The sequence below is a fragment of the Nicotiana sylvestris genome, chromosome 4 (assembly GCF_000393655.2).
Source record: "Nicotiana sylvestris chromosome 4, ASM39365v2, whole genome shotgun sequence".
Classification (NCBI taxonomy): Eukaryota; Viridiplantae; Streptophyta; class Magnoliopsida; order Solanales; family Solanaceae; genus Nicotiana; species Nicotiana sylvestris.
The window spans coordinates 74,993,693-75,013,727 of NC_091060.1; the positions used below are offsets into that span (position 1 = coordinate 74,993,693).

Genomic DNA, 20,035 nt, shown 5'->3' on the forward strand with positions numbered 1-20,035 from the left:
TTTTATGACATGAAGTGAAGCTGCCTAGTTTCGATCCCATGACATCTCTAAAAGAGGAAGCAGCGCTTGACCAAATGTGCCACATAGCTATTAGTGTCAAGTGGTGTCACTTTTACTATAGTTAACCAGTTTCTGTTTTTGCATTTTAATTATATATACATGCTTAGTAAAATTTTCCAGTTGGAAACAACCTCTCTTCCTTCGTAAGGTAGGGGTAAGGTCTGCGTACACATTACTCTCCCCAGACTCCACTGTGTGGGATTGTGCTGGGTTTCGTTAATTCTATAAATTGTTTTTCGAATGAAAAAAAGGAGCCAGAACGAATTTCCTAGACTCCAAGAAACTAAACTTTTCTTTATCCATGTTGTTACAAAGAACTTGGAAGCACTAGTTTTCACTTTCCAGCCACATTTCACAGTCTGGTTTAATAATCTTTTCCCTTCAAAAGTTGTTATCAACAATTCACAAGTTCTTTTCTAAAGTTTGGAATTCCTTTTGTAATTCTGAAAATAATATCTGGTAAACTTCTTCTCATTGAAAGATGGATAAGTCATATTATTTATGGACCAACAAAGACATCCACTCATGTCCAGTCTTATCTTTATTAAGGTTGTCTTTCAGCAGATAAATCCTTTCATGAAAAGTCACACAACCTTTCAAATTTCATGGAATAACATAACCTTCCCGAAGAGGTAGGGGACTAACTTGAATGTTTAGTATCAAGAAATCAGATGCAAAGTTAACTACAGCACTAACAGATTTCAAAATCAGGCAGGTCTGAGCGAAAAGGAAATATATAGATTTTTTCCTTGAGTGCAGAATAGACTAAAAAAGAACTTGTTCACATTTGACCATCTCTCTTGTGCTTTGTGCCAATCAGAGCAGGAGGTTTAGACATTACTTTTACTTGGGTGCTTCTTAATCCTTTCAAAATGGCAGCAACATATCCCTTTTGCAATTTTTATGAAAGAATCCTACAGACGATGGATTCCCCCCGTGAAACACTATACTGGACAAAGGACACATTGCTATTGGACACAAAATTCTTTATTAAGTTGACCAACCGGATGCTCTTGAGTAAATAACGCCTCTGGAAGCAAACAGTGATCTCCTATCTAGCATCCAACATTGTGATGCTTATTTCATTTACAGAACTTTCGCCTTGTGTGCTAGATGAACTGTAAGCTTTAGTAAAAAAACCTGGCTCTTTAGGTAAGGGCAATGGAATGTCACTAGACAACATCAGCAGAACTGATGCCATAGTAGGCCTATCTTCTGGACAGTGCTGCACGCACAATAGACCTACATGGAATGATCTTTGCACTTGAGACAGGTTGCTTGACTCCCTTAGATGTGCATTTATTAGTTCCAAACTCCTGCCTTCTCTGAAGAGGATCCACACCTGAACATTTGATATCATGCGGTTAGATGCTATAAGTTTTACCAACATGAGTTTTAAGATAGACAGGAAGAGTTTATACATGTCCCAAAAGATTATGGTGATGGTCTGGATGGAAGAACCCTCTATTTCTCTTCCCGCTTAAAATCTCCAGTACCAGAACTCCAAAGCTATATACATCTGATTTCACTGAAAATTTTCCTTCTGCTGCATACTCTGGAGACATGTAGCCACTGCAGGACAATATTAAACAAAAGAAAGTGAGTAGCTTTTTAGTGAAGAGGAATTTGCTCATTATTGGTCTAAAGATCTTTACTATGTTCCAACCACTCTGGTTGTCCTTGCTCCAGTCTCATTTCCTCCGAAACTTCTTGCCGTTCCAAAGTCAGATATCTTTGGGTTCATATCAATATCTAACAACACATTGCTAGGTTTAAGATCTCTGTGGATTATCCGCAATCTTGAGTCTTGATGAAGATAGAGAAGTCCTCGCACAATTCCATTAATAATATGGAAGCACTTAGGCCAATCAAGTAGTAAGCTCCGATCTCTATCTGCAGAAATCGAAAGCTTATGATTTTACTTCTTTACTAGATAATTCATGAAAGCTAAATGTGCTACAGGAATAAAAAAAAGTGAGAACCAACCAAAAAGGAACCAATCCAAACTACTGTTAGGCATGTATTCATAAATCAACATTGTTTCTTCTGCTTGAATACAGCAACCAAGAAGCTTAACAAGATTCCGATGCTGGAGTTTGGCAATGAAGATAACTTCATTCATGAACTCATCAGTCCCTTGGGTCGAGTATCTTGAAAGTCTCTTGACTGCAATTTCTGGTCCCTCTTTCAGCATACCCTAGATATCATCATGCAATTAGATGAAAGAGCTTCTCCAGAATGTTGGTTACTTAATATCACATTGTTGTTTAAGGGAATAGGAGAATTGGAGACAAATTTTCTAACCAAAACTTATGTTTTGAAGTTAAGATAGTCAATGTTCCATCATAAGATAATGTCCTGCAGTAGTTGGGCATTTTTTTGAAGGAAAAAGAAAGAATTGCCCCTAACTTTGTTACCTTATAAACAGGACCAAAACCACCCTCTCCAAGTTTGTTGTTCAATGAAAAGTTATCGGTAGCATCCAAGATGGTTGCAAAATCAAACAATGGTACATCTGGAACTTCATCTTTACTTTCATTGGTGTAGAACATTTCAGAGATCTTTCTTCCTTTTCCTGATGAAAATAAGGACTTAACTGGACGTAAACAGAAAATTCCTGAGACTAAATGAATCCAGAAATTAAAGCACATTTACTCAAGCCACATAACACAAATTTCGAAGTAGAAAAATGTCTGTACCTTCGCCAAAGCGTATCTGATCCTGATCCTGATCCTGATCCTTCTTCTTCTTCTTCTTCTTCTTCTTCTTCTTCTTCTTTTGCTTTATGTACAAGATCAAACATAATGCCAAGAGAAGAATCGATGCTGCCAACGGCAAGCTGATCCTCAATTTCTTTACTTTCTCTACGCTGGAGTTCTCTGAGGATTCAAATAAATTCATCTGAGTTTCATAAGTAGGAAATATTTATTGTTTTTTGTTAATTTTAAATGACGTTGAAAAACCTCAGGCCTCAGCTTGCACATTTTATGATATTTATGTAGCTTTCTTTACAGCCTTACATGCACAAGTAAAGTAGCAGAGACTTGTACCTGACTGGGAAGAGTCCAACTTTATATAGATATCTTGCCCACTAGCACCAAGATCTCTGATGTCGATCAGCTCATCAAACCAAAGCAAGCAGCCTTCATTTGTCCCTGTTATGTCTGGATTTGCATATGCGGCACACGAACAGTTTCTCAAGCACAATTCCTCGCATGTACTAAGATTCACTCCTTGATTGTACCAGGAAAAACGAGTGTCTGGCAATTTGATGCCTGGATACTTCAAGAATTTAACTTTCTTTTGACAATTCAATGTTGTCTTTCTAACACAGCCACTTGACCAATTTTCCCTTGCCCATTCTGTTGGGTTTTTGGGTTCAAACTGATCCAAACAGCTGCAGATTGAAGAGTTGCCATTATTGCACAAACTATATCCGTGACACCGACTGTAAATGTCACAGTCATCTGCTGGTGCGCTACCAAAGTAATTATCCCAATTCTGTGTTTGATTATTCCATAATGAAAGCTGTAGAACCCCATCTAGTTGCATTACTACCCTTGCAAAGATAGAGCTGTCTGTGAGCTCATACATGATAGATATTTTCTCAGGATTGGATACATATGTATATTTATAACCAGGACTTGGTAGCCGAGATGGTGCACTAGCAAATCCTAGACCATTCCATGGTCCAAACCTGTGGCGTTCAATGGAACCGTTCATGATAAATGGCTGTGGGAATCCATGAGGATCGAATGTCCAAGTAAACTCACCCCTGGAAGGGTCATTTGTGCTCTTCCATGACCAGAGGGAACGACGAAAACCAGTCTTAAGATCGATTCCAACCTCCATTCCAGGCAAAGATGTGTCAGTGGGATAATCAAAACTCTGCCACAAGTAATTCACAGTTGCATCTCGAACAACAAGATTACCTGAATCAAGAAGCTGCGCTGTTGAATTTTGCGCATACCTGGTAGCATTGGAGGACCAAATGACATGGCCAGAACCATTAAGAAGAGTAAGAATTCCTTGCCTAGTAAAATTCAGCATACCATTTCTGTCATTGAGTGGACTGTCTCCATTAGCAACCCATACCACTGTCTGTATAGAAACTTTGCTGAACCATATTCCGATGTACCTTTTCCTGGATGTGCCAGGGGAGAAAAATCCCAACTCAAACTTTCCACCTGATGAAATAATGGTGTTTCCATCTGTTAAAGGCTGATCTACTGGTATGGTATCTGCAGCACCATAAAGAATCAATATGAAAAACAAGAAGAAATGAATATTTATGGCTTCCATTGCTTCTTGTGCTTCTACTTTTCAGAATTCAATTAAAATCTAATCTTTGCCTTAGCTCATGGGGTTATTAGATGACTAAATGCAATTATTTTTCCGCTGAGACCAAGTTGTTGTCAAAGTGTGCGGACTTGAAAAAATAACAAGACTTGACTGGGGACGATTCTGACTTAAAAAATATGTAAGTCTCAGTACCCGGCACCAAGAATTTTCCTTGCTGCAACGTTGTTTTTTTAAAAGAGAAAAGTTGCTGTTATAAGGAAAAATTATGCAACAATCATTCTCCTTGTTTTCTTTTTTCAGTAATTCCATTTCATATGGTGAGATATTTCTTCAACCTTTGAAAAATGGCCAGGTCATACAAAGAAAAGGTCAAATGTAATATTCTTCTCTATGTATCAATAAAAGGTCAACTCTCTTAAATGAATGATGAAAGAGAATAGTTAAAAGTGGGTGGGATCCTTAGTTGTTGGAATGCTTCTTAATATTTAGCTCCAATTTGAAATGTAACTACTTTCTCGGCACAGCGTGTATCGCAACTCAATGAATGTATTTTTTTTTCTTCAAAAAAGGCATAAATATTACTATAGCTTTTAAAAATGTATTTGAGACAAGGAAAAAAAAAAGATAATGACAAATGTACAAGTAATGAAAATGATGGTTGTTAAATCTATTTAGCTAATTCAATAAATAAAGAACTTCGGTCCGCTCCTATATTTTGTTCCACCTATAAACATCTTCTTGTGCTTTATAATTACAAAAGTAAGAATTATTTGATAATTAGTAACGACACACACATACTATTAATCAAGGTGCTTGATCCGACCGTTACCTTAAAAATTATGAGAGTTGGACATGTCGTTCTAGAGTTTGTAACTTGTTCATATACTTTTTTTAAATTTTTTTTTTTTGTATATTTGCATTCCTTTACATATTTAATACTAATGATTATTTTGATATCTTTTTCTTTCACGTGAACAAATGCATGAAAATAATCATACAAAGATCATACATATATATTTTTTTAATCTTCAAAATAGACCAAGAAAATAAATTAATTAAACAAGAAACTTATGTGGATGTAATTATGGACGCTAACTAAATAAGCATATGCAAAGGAAAAACCAAAATTATACTTCCGCGGATACCAAATAATGTAAGTTACTTTCATTTAACACATAAAAAGTAGCTAATGCTCATAAATAAAATTAATTACAGACATGCACAAAAAAAGAAATACACTTGTATCTTTTTTAACCACATACAATGCCAAAATAATCCAACAAATCAATAAGCAACAACATATAGATAATATATGTGCCGAAGATAAAATAAGAAAGTCACGACAAGGCTGAATAAAAGAAAATAAATAGTGTTTCATTCATACTCACTATATGAATTGACAGTGTAGTAAAAAAAAAAATCAACGGGAATACGTAAAAAAGTCATGTGGCAGCATGAGCATGATTATGAAAATAATTAATTGCTTTTGTAAATCAGGTTGATTGTTGGAATCAAAATATTTAAATAATTTTGCCTTTCTTTTTAAAGCCAAATTAATAACCCAAGAAGTATATTATAGAATATTTATAGAATTCCTTTGTACTCCAAAATTATATTTCAACGAATCCGTACCGTATAACGATAAAAAAAATTCTTATATAAATAGATGGATAAAAATTAGAGTCGCTACTACCATGGTAATTATATGATTCTGTTGTATCAAAGACTCCAAGTAAGTATTTTTTCTAAAGAAATCTTAGATGACTTATGCTACACAAGGAAAAATGCCTTTACAGCAACTATAAATCATGTATATTTGGGCATCAACTTGTGATGGCTGATGCATGAATTAAAGTGATGAGAAAAGGAAAAGAAGATTATTCTTGGGTTAGAATGGACCACAAATAATGAAAATTTAAAATAGTGCAAGAAAATGTTGAAAGGGATACCAAATTAGCCATTACTTCTCTTCAACGTTAGTTATTGAGGTCACTTGGAAAGGTAGTAATTAAACAAAGACTACCAAAATGTTTTATCAAGAAGCATTATTGAAGATTTGCAATGCCAATGCCACCAATTAATTATTTGGAGTCAGGTAGGGAGGCCAAAAATATACTCTAGATTTCATTCCTTTTAAGTTTTACAAGAAGCGTACGAAGGGATAGTTCATGAAAGGTTAGTTACAAAAGAAGGGGTACAATATTGGGAGAAATTCAAAAATAGCCAGATTTACAACCGGTCGTTCAAAAATAGCCCAATTTTAAAAGTAATCGAAATTTAGCCACTTTTCATGTAAAGATAAATCTGAGCGAAAACACTGTTCAAAACCTGAAAAATACACTAGCATAATATGATGGAGTTCCAGCATAAGTACACTAGAACTCCAGCATAATATACTGGAGTTCCAGCAAGTATAATTGTCCAGTATAATATACTGGAGTTTGGAGCACCGGTGCTCCAGTCTCCAGTATATTATACTGGAGTCAGCAAAGTATACCGGTCCAGCATAATATGCTGGAGTTCATACACAGGTGCACCGAACTCCAGTATATTATGCTGGACCGGTCTCTGTTGCAGCAAAATAGTGGCTATTTTTCATTGACTTCGTAAACGCTGACTATTTTTGAATGACTAGTCCGAAAACTGGCTACACCGTGCTATTTTTACTACAATACTTGTAATCACCCTTTGAAAGAACACAACTTTTAAAGGAGGCACTTTATTAGATTTTTATTCTTTTATTTAAATGTTATTTAAATATTATTATTCCATACCTAAATATGTTATTTTGAAGGAAATTTTAGTAATTTAACTTTTAACTTTTGAGGTTCTCACTTTTATAATAACTAGTTTCTCGATACGTGCGTTGCACGTGAACCACTTACTTAGAGCCTATTTAGATTAGCTGATAATTGTACATAGATAAGCTTTAGATGCCTGAAATTTTTTTATGTGTTGAAATTCACTTATAATAAGTAGCTACTTGCTTGGATAGAAATATTAAAACGGGTAATACACAATTGATGTATTTAGTAAGATAATTACTTATAAGTTGTTCCTTTTATTAAAATAATTGAAATACTCTTAATATTTTTACGAAAATTATACATTTAAAAGTATATTAAGAAAAAAAAAGAATGATAAATATGGATCGGAGAGGAAGTTTTATTTGTTGAAAGGTAATTTGAGAATTTAAAAGAAATAAAAGGATAGCATAGTTTATTATTACTTTTGGCTGATATAAGGTTATAAAGACTTGGCTTATAAGCACTTTAGTTTTTTACCAAAGTGTAAATAAGTCAAAATCTGCTTATAAGACAGTTTGGCCAGCTTATAATTAAGTAAAGACGAATTCATGATTTAAACTATATAGCTTAACCTTTTAAGATTCTTCGCGTTGAGTCTATATATTAGATTTCTAAAATTGTGGGTTTAGATCTACTATTACAATTTTAAAATAAAAAATATATTCACTTACCTAAAGTGTGTAATCAAGTACTTATTTTCAAGAGTTCAAAAAGTATTTTCGATCTAGAAGGAGAAGTCAAAGTAAAATAGGTAATACAAATATGCTATCTCGCCAATCCAACATTACAATCCTCCCAAATATAAAGATAAATCTAATGATACCATTAAAATTGTGAAAAGTTATCCCCCATATTGATGTGCTCTAATCATCTAGATGCTTCTCAAATAAATTAATCATTTAATCAAAATAAAATGACCATGCATCTAATCATAATTCACCCAAAATATTTTTACAAAATTAAAATATTTAATGAGTAAATTCTTTGGATGGTCAGCCAACTTATGGGAACATCCTATCAAAGTTACTTTACTTTTTTTAGGACTACAAAACCAACTATTGCATTTTGGCTCAGAAAATAAAAACTATACATTTTGACATGTCGTGCCATATTAAAACTCAACTCACCCACCCCCACCCCACCCCCAAAGGTATATTGTCTGATTTACTGAATTAGTTATATAGATAACTTGAATATAAATTACTCATATAGATTTACAAAAAGAAGTCACTATATAAGTTTATTAGAAATTTGGGTTATGGATTAAATGAGTTGTATCAATAAAAATAAAATTTTAATATACATGGCATGTCAAAATATATAGTATTTATTTGCTGAGCCAAAATGCAATTGTTGAATGATTTTGTTGTTCTAAAAGAAACAAAACTGACTTTGATAGGGTGTTCTCATAAATTGAGTGACCATATAAGGAATAAAGATCTAAAAAATAATTTGTTCAAATTCCGTACCAAAACCTCAACAATAAATACAAAATAAAATATCAACATTAATTAAAAACTGATTAGAATTTTACGTGCGGTGTTCCTTACTCCATACTATCATCTAAGACTAAACAAAAAGAAAGTAATTGTACAATGTAAGTCGCACCTTTTGATTGAAAGATTCCCTCTTCAACTAATTAAGAAAAAATGATGAGGTTTAAAGTTATAACAAATATATTAAGACGGGCAACTCATGAGTAGAAGCATAATAATGTGTATTTGTTGGAAATAATAAACTTACCATATCCAACTTTACTTTAGAGGAAAAATAAAAGTTTTTTTAGGTCTTTTACAAAAGAAAGTATCAACTTTATAATATTATAGGTCCTTCTATAAAAGAGGAAAGCTTACTGGTGAAAATTACTTTGAATTGCAATGACTCATTGAGTGATTAAAGAGCAAGCAATTTTTGTAGCACGTTAATTTTTTACATAGTACACACTAAAGAATTGTGCTTAAATTCAAAGTAATACTAAAATATTTTAAGTTCCAATATGCGTAATAATTTTATGTATCAAAATATAAATGGTGATTAACATGAAATTAATTAAATAATAAACTTTACTTTAGAGGAAAATTAAGCTAAAATAAAAGTTGTAGGAGTATAATAGTGTGTGTGTTTGTGTTGTGTTTTAAAACTAATAGATGAGAGGAAAAATAATAAACTTTAGAGGATAATCTATCCTCCTGCAGAAGAAAAAATTTATTACATCGATGCCAATTTTTTTTGTGGACAAAGCATATCATTCTAGGTTTGAAAGTTAAAAGAGAAGGATATGTAACACAAGTGAGAAAAAATAAAAAATACATAAAAAAAGTTTTTTTTTTGGTTTCCCACCCGGTTTCCGATACTTGCATTGGAGTCAAACTATATCTGGATTCGCGCCGCGTAGGGCCTCATTCGGGAAGCGTTCCCTATCAAGGATTTTTTCATATATTACTAAAAAGGATGCATTATTGGTTAAGAGTACTCATGTTTTATCTATGGTATAACGACAAAAACTTTTGAAAGAAAAATCTATAAAGTCTCATATTGAAATATCTATATGAAAAGAAAAATAATTAAATTAAAATGATTACCTATTATATTCGAAACGGCGACCATTTGGAAGGTAGATTGATGATATTACGTAACCAAATTTTTGTCAATTCCTTTGGTTGCTTGAAAGTTTATGCCACTGACTCATTGCTCACGTTTTAATTTCACAATAGGATATCCAAGTTAGTCTTGCATTATTGAAGAGTTATCATCTGGCAGACATGATAATTAGTTTTCATATATTCAATGTTGAAGACACTCATTAAAAGATTATCTTTACGGAAGATGAAAGAATAGTGGAAGAAATTATAAAAAAATAATGGATGAATCAGAATTTTATGGTTGTGCTTTAAAAAGGATCTAAATTTGTAAGTAGTGAGGAAAAGTTGAAATCCTGTGAAGAGCCTCCATACGTGCTTCTTTTGAATGTGAAGCGTTGCGATTGTTCGGACAAGGCCTTAGGTTATTAATTGGGACTCTTAGGGTAAACAAAAAAATATTTTAACATTGCATTTAAAAGGGGTTATGCATCTAATAATTGTGGCTTGTGACCCTTCATGAAGGGGTACGTAGGCTATTTGCCCTTAGTTATTTTTAAATTTTTATTAATAGGGTATTTAAGTTAATTAGAAGGGTATCTTAGTAATTCAACTTTTGTCTTAAGGGCTTCCCACTTTTAATATATATATATATATATATATATATATTGAGAAATACCCACTTTGTTAATGCGAAAATAAAATTTGGACAAAAATATCTTTATCTAAAATACAGAAACACAGTTTGAAATGTGTCGTTCGAACTCTAGGAGAAATTCATGGAGTGTTCCCGGAGTTCTTAGTTGCAAATTAAAATTAATTTCTACTCCATGTGTTCATTTTTAGTTGTTTACTTTTGACTTTACAATTCCTTTAAGAAAAACAAATAAAATATATATTTTACAACTTTACACATAATAATGATATCATTTCAAAAAGTATTGAGAAATAACTTGGGAAATAAATAATTAATGACAAGGGTAAAATAAGAAAAAAAAATTCTATTGATTTGCTAAAATAGACAAGGAAAAATGAAAAATATATTTAGAAGCAGAGGTGGATGGAATGTGCGAATAACAGGTTGAATTAAACTCATAATTTTGGATGCGGAGTAAAAATTTATATGTGAAAATGCAAAAATAGCTATGAACTTATAATTTTAAAAAATATAATTGATTGAACGCTAAAATTTTAAAAGTTGAACCCAAATAATTTTATTCAAAGAATGGAGGAGGGAGAGAAAGTGTGTGTACGCTAATCGAATGATAAGGGCACAATTTTTGTTGGAGATCAGAGCGCCGAAATCTCGACTAGCTTTTTCAACTTCTTTTATATACTCGGTGTCGACAATTGGCTTCGCTATTGCTGGTGTGAAAGCAAGTTCTCATGTTATTTTTGTCTCGCAACTTTAGTTCTTTATTCAAACGGCAACTGCATCGTGAAAATCAAAACATTAGATGTTACTTAAACGATTATGGCTACGGCACTATCATTTCTTGTAGTAAACTTCAGACTAGGTGTCCCAATCTATTAAGATTATCCCGTAATTAATATGGGTATTATGATAAAATATTATTTTTAAGAAATATGCAAAGTCAATAGTAGACAAATAAAAATAGCGAAAAGAGTACTAAATTTAGCCACGCTTCACGCGGTATTGTATATGTAAAATGAATGTATAAATGATTTGTTTATAAATTTATTGAGTTGGATGAGATAAAAATTAACATATAAAGTTAATTATATTTATTGATGAAATCAAAATTATTAGATTTTCTTTAGAAATAAAAAAAAGTCAGTTTCAAATCACTTTACGTGTTTATGTATCCTAATATATCAGGAACACCATATATTTGTGAGACCAGTTCATACTCAAAGTACAACTATTATATCTGTTGCACCAATATAAGCACTATTAGTCTAATGATCCGGCCGGTCGTTTTGAGTATTTTTAGGCATGTTTTCCCTATTTAATGTTTTATATATGTGCAATTCTGGTTACGTGACTTGCCGGGATGGTTGATTTGGTTGCGAGGAAGTTTCGGAGTAAATTGGGACACATAGTCTGAAGGTTGGAAACTTAAGTTGAAAGAGTTGATCGGAGTTTGACTTTTATGTAGACAACTTCGAAATAAAGTTTTGATGGTTCCAATAGCTCGTATGGTGATTTTGACTTGGGCTTAAGTCCAATTGTGGATTTGGTGGTTCGTAGGTTGATTTAGTGCTTTTCGCGAAAGTTAGAAAGTTGAAGTTTTGGAAGTTTGTAGGTTTGACCAGGAGTTGACTTTATTGATATCAAGTTTGGATTGTGGTTCCGGGAGTTAGAATAGGTCCGTTGTGTCACTTGAGACTTGCATGTAAAATTTAAGGTCATTTCGGGTTGATTTGATATGGTTCGGCATGAGTTTTAGAAGTTGAAAATACATTAGTTCCTTAGGCTTGAATCGTAGTGCGATTCGTGATTTTGAAATTGTTTTATTTGATTTGAGGCTTTGAGTAGATTCATATTATGTCTTGGGATTGGTTGGAATGATTGGACGGGGTCCGGGGTGTGTTTTGGATAGTTTTCGGATTCATTTTCGGACTTAGTACATTATTGCTGTTTTTCTGATCTGTGGCGCTTTCGCACCTGCGAAGGGATGGCCGCATGTGTAGGTCCGCAAATGCTTACATGGAGCTGCAATAGCGAATCTAGGCAGGTTGTGCTCGGTTTGCAGATGTAGAGAATTTTTCGCAAAAGCAGAAGCGCTTCTGTGATGAGGTTTCTGCAGAGGCGGGTCCGCAGGTGCGAGGGTGAGGCCGTAAATGCGGAAGGTCGAAAGCTGAGTTGGAATTGGAGTTGGGGATGACAAGAAAATATGAAATTAGAGTCAACCGATGTAGTTGGAAAGATGGTCGAAAATGACTCTAGTTAGAGGGAAAAAGAGGATGTCAAAATCCGGAAAAAGTGGCCATTTGAAGGCTTGATTGCACATTCTAAGCATTTTTCAACTTTGAAATTTCATGGTGATATGGGAAGTAAGCTGTGTGAGTCCATATGGGAGTGTAAAGAATAAAGACAAGAGCCATACATCCTACAATTTGCATATTTACAAACGCAAAATGACATCCCTCCAAAGAGAGCCAAGAAATGCAAAGCGAAGAAAATGATGTTTGGCTTGAGCATTTACTTATCACCCCCCGTCGCTCGTGGTCACAAGCTTGATTCCAAGGTAGGTGCCCAATACATATCTTCCAAGTGGAGAGAAAAGTGGTAAAATTGATTCACGTCGTGTCGCAACGTTAAATCGGACGTTTGTTGGGAGGCAACCCAACTTTACTGCTTTTTTTTTTTTTTAATTTCTTTATATTTTTTAATTTATTATTCTTGTAATGTCATTTTGTTTTGTTTATTTATTTATTTTGTAGGTGTATGAACATGGAACATAAATCCATTGGAAGAAAGCAAAAACAAACAAAATGGTTTGAACTAAGTGTGAGGTACCCACATGAAGAATCAGGCTTGGGAGGAGTCTGAATATCCCATGAGTTGCTGATGCTTCGGCCTTTGGCCTACCAGGGAGTTTCTTTCACCCTCTTGTTATTTATGGTGTGCATTGGGGACAATGCATAATTTTAAGTGTGGGGTGAGGAGATTGTCTGAGTGATTTTCTAAGATATTTTAATATGTTATTTTAACAAAATAAAAAAATTAGACTTTTCCTGACGATTGATCTCTTGTACAGTTTTCTTGAGGGATTAAAGTACAATAAAAAAATAATTCCAAAAATAGTTTTTTTAGTTAGTCGTAGTAATAATCCCTCTTGATTTTTCTTTTGGCACCGGTTCTTTTCCAAGGGATGTAACTTGAATTAGGTAGTTTTTATTTTTTTCATGTTTTAGGAAACCGAGGGAAGAAAACTTGAGTGCTCTTATGTGCCTTTGACCTGTTTGATATCAGCATACTTAGGCCTTAGCATGCAAATTATCTTCCTAACATGTTTTGATGGAAATTGATGACGTGAAAGAATGAATAGCCTGTCTGTAACGCTTTCTCTCAGTTAGTTGACTCATTATTCATGTAGTGCTTTATTGCTTAATACTTTTTGACTTTGTGATTACTTTGCTTAAATTTGAGAGTTGGAATGAAACCGTCCCGACTGGAGTCATGTGCATCATGTGATGTGAGGTTTTGATCATATTCTGTGCTATCTTGTGTTTGTCTAGAACTTGTCATGTGTGTTAGTCGAAGCGACATAAGTAAGCTTTTGAGTCTAGGAGATGAGGTAGGCGTTTCTTTGATTGTCCATTGAGCTATTATTCCACCATAAATAAAATTATCCTTAGATAGCCTATTTGAGCCTATAAGCTTTTTCTTTGGCACCCACATTACAAGTTGATTCCCATTTTGTTCTTAATTAAATCTTTTCGAACCTTTACGTCCGAAAGCACTTAAGTCGCTAGAAGAGTAAGGTGAGAGTTGGGTAGCTTTTGAGTGGAAAGACCAAAAGGTGCATGGATGTTTGGAAGATCATTAGTCGGGCAACCTAAATTTATGGAGAGTGTTGAAAAAAAAGAGAAAAAAAATATATATAGAAAATACACCTCCTATTCATCGTGATCTGGGATAGTGAATGCATAGTTGTGCTTAAAGAAGAAGGGCCAAGTTGTATATGGTTTCGTGGCATTACTAGATTTGGTCATGAAAAGTCTGTATTTGAAAGTTAAGTGTAGTGTATTAAAGTGCTTAGGAGGGTTAGTCACTATACCTAAATATATCTTACACGTCCCTTAGCCTACATTACAACCCGTAAAGGCCTAATTGATCTTAGACTTTACGAGCTTAGATTAGTGAGGATATACACTACGGGCAAGCCTATGTACAACTATGGAATGCACATGAATTTCTTTGTTAGAGTGAGTGGTTCTTTATTCATATATGTGATGTCCTTAAATTATATTCGAATGCATATTTGAATGTGTGGACGAAATATCCTCTTATTCTTTGGTGAGGCACATGATTCCGTGCGGATAAGTGACATTATTAAACATCTTTGGTTGGGTGAGTGCATGAGTTGAGAGTGCTTATTGGCGATGAGTCGGTCTTTGAGGTTGGATGATTATGGGTAGATTGTTTGAGTATTTTTAATTTGTCATTTATATTCCGGCATGTGAAAGTTGGGAAAGGTATGAATGCGTATGCAAGGGCTTAATTGTTGATATCAACCCTAGTCATAAGTGTAGTGTGTTGAATTACCAAAGGTTCCTCCATTGTATGATGTCTTGCATGCATTGTTCGGTTAGCAAGGTTTTAGGTTGCTCGAGGACAAGCAAGAGCTTAAGTGTGGGGTGGTGATGTTAGGCTAAAGATCCATATTTTGCATGTAATTTGCCTTGCATTGTACCTCAATCTTGTTAACTTTGGTGTAAATATTTGTGACACGAGCTTAATAATGGTGTTTATATATGTAGGAGTCAATTTGAAGTGATTTGGTAAGCTTGCATGCAAAGTGAAGTAAAAACAGAAGCATTTGGAGGGAGTATAATTTTGGTACCCAGGTTGGCACCAGGCACCAACTAAAACGCCAATGGCAAAATATCACAGAAGTGGAAAAATTCAGTGTCCAGGTTGGCGCCAGGCGCCAAGCGAGATGGCTAACGGCGAATTTCATCCTAATTCAGCAAGGACATGGCAGTTTCGACCCTACACGCCCCCAACATGTATAAAAGGGGTTCTAAACCTATTTCTTGGGGGTTAGACATTATTGAAGAGACAAGAAGGCTACGACAATACTTGGAGGCGACGAATCACAAGAATTTTCTGTTTCGTTCTTCCTTAATCTGTATTTTAATGCCTTCAATTATTATCATGATTGTTAGTATGGTTATAAGTAGCTAAACTTTCTAATCGAAGGTTTGATGGAACCTATTGGAGGATGATTTTCCACTACGTTTAATATAAATTTGCCTTGATTTCTCTACTTGTTCAACTATATTTTCGTTGTTGTTGATTGAAGGGCCCACAATTGATTGTGCCTAATTAGTGTGTATTGCTTAAAAAAGGGTACCCATTTATGTAGTTGTTGACCAACATCACTCCTAACGTATATGAATAATCAATACGGAGGGTTTAAAGGTGAGATTAAGAATAACGAAACCTTGGTGCGATCTTAGTGAGTGGTAAACTAGTGCCAGCTAGCGTAGTTCGAAAGAATACGTCTAGTAAATTGTTGTATTTGCTCGAAAAAGAATTACGACACCTAAAGTGTTCACGATCGATAGAGAATATCTAGGCGAATTTATATGAGACGTGGCAGGGAGGATTCCGACGAGAGGGGAAATCGTAACCCTAGACCTTTCCAATCTTGTCTACAACATTTGCCTTGATAGTATTAAAATTACAGCTTTTTAATTACCTTGCCTTTAGTAAACACTCAAAACATTATTTACCATTTCTAAAGGTTGAGTACTTGAATTCTTGCGGAACTAGTGGTTAAGATTAGTAGGTTAATTCCCTATGGGATTCGACTCCGGACTTGTAAACCAGATTATATTTGTAAGGACCGCCAAACTTCTTAGGAGGCATTGTTGGACGTGATCACTTCTCCTCTCATCTTCTTAAAAGAAATGTTTAATATTCTTCAAGAATCAGTGAAAGGTGATGAGTGTTATTGGAGTTTAGAAGATCAGAAATGAAATTTCAATTCTTTTTATTAAGCAAAACAAATGTGATTGGTGGAAGAGCTTGTTCAAAGGCATACCAGAGAATGTTTTCACATTCGTATGAAAGATTAGAACTATTGTTGGAGTTTTTGGATTTCTTGGGGCTTTATTGTTTGGTCAATGCTTAAAATGAAAATTCGATTTCAAAGGTTCAAAACTTGTATTCAGATCACTATGAAAGAATTAGTAAACAACTGACAGATTTTCTAAAAATCAATGCATTTCAATAGAATTCTGGTGACATTGCTTTCCAAACCCTAGAAACTGACAGTAATTTATCAGCTCAAGTAATTGTGTACAGAGCAAGGCAAAAAGATTCTTACTAGTACTAAAAAACTTTTCCTAGAATAAAATTAGCAAAATATATATTAAGAAAATAAACAAAATCTCATCCAAGATGAGAAGGAAAAATGGATGCCATCTCTTCTCAACCTGAATCTACAAACTGTAGTACTGCCCGATCCAGTACATACCCCTATTTACTTTTTCTCCAAACCCTCTTCTTATTCCTCATGAAGAGGCAGAGCAAAAGATAAATAAAATAAAAAGAAAGAAAACATAAATGAACAAATAAAGAGATTAAAAAAAAAAACTAAAAAGGAGGGAAAAAAACATCTTACATTGATAAATGGCTAAAGAAATGCATGTGCTAAAATATCCAAATCAGACGGTGGACAACTGCAAGCATGAGCGTGCCAGAAGGTGATATGTGGCATTCCTATTTAATTTGCAGCTGTTAGAAATGCCATTGATGAAGCTTTCCCGTTTTCTTCGAGGAAATTATCTAGCACAGGCTGCACAGGTAAAAGCTTTCTGTAAATTTGGCATACAAAAGAGAAGGATTGGTTATAAGCAGCGAAATCATGCACATAGATGAAGGAAATTCCGAGCTGAAGTTTCTGAGACATCTAGATTGTGTACACCAAGCATAGAAAAGCTCTGTAGGTTAGTTTAGTTTTTCAATGGGTAGCTCAATTCTTGATCAGCTCACAGGTACTAAAGAAATTGTGCCTCAAGTGAAAAGAAGCAGAGAACATATCCATTAACAGACCAAACAGTCACAAATCTTCAGTATCTTGTGGCTCTCAAATGATGAGGCAACTCTCAACCTTCAGCTCATCCATTGGCCTTGAAATTTGTAGATGAACTGTTTAGCACTATTTTCTCATGCCTAACTCTACAGGTTCAGAACTTATCAATTATCATCAAGCACCAACTAATGCTTTGTGGTGGCCAATTATCTCAACTTAAATTCTCTCAGCTCCCACACTTGGGAAAGAAACAATGTACATGACCGTAAGTTTACGCTATAGTTTTCTTATAAGCTGAAGATAATTGGTATACAGAAAAGAGAAGCATAACTGCCAGCTGTCAGGTTAAAGCAGGAATGCTCTTCCAGCATGGTAATCCAAATTGCAAAAAGAACAAAATTTCAGCATTCTCCAAAAATAGGATAAGAAGTTATGGAGGAACCAGCAAAAGATATTCACCGAACACTGGAAGCCTTGCACAATACTTATCAAGAATATTTTTGGCAGTAACTTAGGCTTAGTGAGTAGAAGATTTGTCTTTTCTCTTTCAAGAAATTTTGCTTAACTTTGCAATCCACCATTGTTTGTTGTATGCAGATCAGAGATGTCTTTAAGCTCATTGTATATCACTATCTCTTATTGCGTTAACCTATAACATAGGATCTCAAACTAACTAGTATTACTGTCAAAGTGGGTGACCATCTCATCTAAAAGCTTAAGCTGTTACAGAGAACATACTTTTATTTACTTAATTATGTCTTCAACACACCTCCTCACGTGCAGGCTTGAATCTTTTTTACGAGCCAAACACGTAAAAATTCTTTTTGATATTTGGTGGTGGAGAGACTCGAACCCAGAAACTCTTCCTGGTTCTGATACCATGTTGAAGTGTGTGACCATCTCATCTAAAAGCTTAAGCCGTAAGGGAGAACACACTTTTATTTACTTAATTATGTCTTCAACAATTACTTTATTTCAATAGTGTCCTCTAGGTATTTTACATCAAAGCAAGCATCTGGATTGCTCAAGTATAATAGATGATATTTCTTCATTGAACTACTTCTCAGGTTTATTTAGTCCATTAATAGACATTTATTAGCAACTTAGTCAGAAATTAACCTAGCATCATTCAGCTGTTTCTTCAAGCATGTCTGATGGCAATTTCTCCACATTTATTTAGGAAATCTAGCCAGTCCAGGGAGTCTCTTTTTGTTTGTGGTTAGGTCAGCCCGAGGTTAACTCCGTGTAATCTCTATCACTTAAGCTCTTTTCAGTGTTTGGCAAGTTGTAAAAGTGCTTAAAACAAGCCAAAAGCCATAAGCTGGGCAACCCCAACGCTTTTTGGCTTAAAAGTTGTTTTTGTTTGACCAATGATTTTACCTTTTTTATTCCTTACACTTTTCCATAATTTCCAAAAGAACCCTACATAACGAAAGGCCCCAACTCTACTAGTTTCGTTTCTTCTTCATTCCTCCACAAGTTTTCATCTTTGACTTCCATGGCTATCTCTATGGCATAAACCAGTGGTGTGTGTAACCTATCTTCACACTGTTTTTGTTTTCTGTGCGTTAGTTAGAAAGCAACCATCATATAGAGTATTCGTCTTTTCGTTGATATTCTTGAAACTCTCAAAAAGTTAAAGCTTCTATAAGGATCTCATTTTATTTATGCAATCGAAAAAGATAATTGTGCTAGTTGAGATTTGGTGGAGCTTTTGAAATTACGATCGTTCAATGCAATTTCAGATGGTCTTCAAAGGGACACGGATTCAGGATTGAGTCCCTTTTTTTTAAAAAAAAAAAATCCTCCTTTGTTAGTAGCAAGTTTCACAAATAATTTTTCTTTTAGTTTTCTTGAAAATCTTTTTTTTTTTTTTTTTTTGGGAGTTAGAGACTCTATTTCCTTTTACCAAACAAAAAACAAACTTGTTAGTAGTAAAGAATAACAAACACTAATTATCAAAAAAAAAAAATCTAAACACAAACATTTCTAAAACTTTTAGAGAAAATTCTTTAAAAACAATATTTTTAATATTAACAGATTTAAGGACATTTCAGTAATTTTAACAGAAAAAGCGCTTAACGACACTTTTTCGCCAAACGCATCACTGCTTGTTTTCAGATTCAGTATTTTTATCCAAACACGTAACTACATATTCATAAAAACAGCTCCCGCACTTAAAAAGTGTTTTTAAGCCCTTGCTGCTCTTATTCAGCTAACCCAAACGGGCCCCAAATTTATACATCCCTTGTCCCATAGGATTGAGAATCAGTACCTCATTATTTGCTTTCGAAAGAAAGAATGGTTCTTTTTCACGCAGCCCATCACTGTCAGCAAGAATTCTCTCCAGATCCTGCAAGTTAAAGAAGAATAGTGACAATTAAAAGAAACATCACGTAGAGAAAGTCAGTAAACAAGAAATGAACACAAAATTGAGTAAAGTACTGAGGGTTGCTACTTGGTACAACTCCTCTCAGAATATATTGTAAAAGACCCTTGGGATAATCCTACCCTAGTTGATATTGGAAAAAAAATCATATGGAGAAAGTATACA

General features: G+C 34.2%; 2 protein-coding genes across 5 annotated transcripts in view; both read right to left on the reverse strand.

Moving 5' to 3' along the window:
• Positions 1-778: 778 nt before the first annotated feature.
• Positions 779-9,865, reverse strand: LOC104220733 (G-type lectin S-receptor-like serine/threonine-protein kinase At4g27290). 3 transcript variants are annotated; one of them, XM_070172026.1, is made up of 8 exons: positions 9,752-9,865; positions 3,111-4,301; positions 2,760-2,939; positions 2,478-2,656; positions 2,047-2,257; positions 1,716-1,953; positions 1,482-1,632; positions 779-1,402 (listed from the first exon to the last, which is right to left on the reverse strand). In XM_070172026.1, exons 1-8 carry the CDS (start codon positions 9,774-9,776, stop codon positions 1,112-1,114), a joined length of 2,466 nt encoding a protein of 821 aa, XP_070028127.1. In that variant the 5' UTR covers positions 9,777-9,865; the 3' UTR covers positions 779-1,111. The 3 variants fall into 3 exon arrangements, with proteins under 3 accessions (XP_070028127.1, XP_009769963.1, XP_009769962.1); XM_009771661.2 differs by lacking the exon at positions 9,752-9,865 and having other exon boundaries at positions 2,478-2,635; positions 3,111-4,792; XM_009771660.2 differs by lacking the exon at positions 9,752-9,865 and having other exon boundaries at positions 3,111-4,792.
• A 6,768-nt stretch (positions 9,866-16,633) lies between these two features.
• Positions 16,634-20,035, reverse strand: part of LOC104220734 (probable inactive ATP-dependent zinc metalloprotease FTSHI 5, chloroplastic) — a 70,220-nt gene continuing 66,818 nt past the window's right edge. The window contains exons 18-20 of one of the 2 annotated variants that reach the window (XR_011406781.1): positions 19,757-19,834; positions 17,071-17,244; positions 16,634-16,707 (exon numbers count right to left, since the gene is read on the reverse strand). Coding sequence is in view for 1 of the 2 variants with exons in the window: in XM_070172024.1 (XP_070028125.1) it covers positions 17,173-17,244; positions 19,757-19,834 (150 nt within the window). In the remaining variant the exon portion in view is untranslated. Of the gene's footprint in view, positions 17,245-19,756; positions 19,835-20,035 lie in introns of both variants that reach the window. The other variant, XM_070172024.1, reaches the window with a different exon arrangement.

Excerpts from the sequence above, each read along its gene's own strand:
- LOC104220733 (XM_009771660.2), bottom strand. The coding sequence starts at position 4,362 with ATGGAAGCCATAAATATTCATTTCTTCTTGTTTTTCATATTGATTCTT. Across the intron at positions 2,940-3,110 it reads GTTGGACTCTTCCCAGTCAG|AGAACTCCAGCGTAGAGAAA; the intron begins GTACAAGTCTCT and ends TTGAATCCTCAG. Across the intron at positions 1,633-1,715 it reads ACCAGAGTGGTTGGAACATA|TGGCTACATGTCTCCAGAGT; the intron begins GTAAAGATCTTT and ends ATTGTCCTGCAG.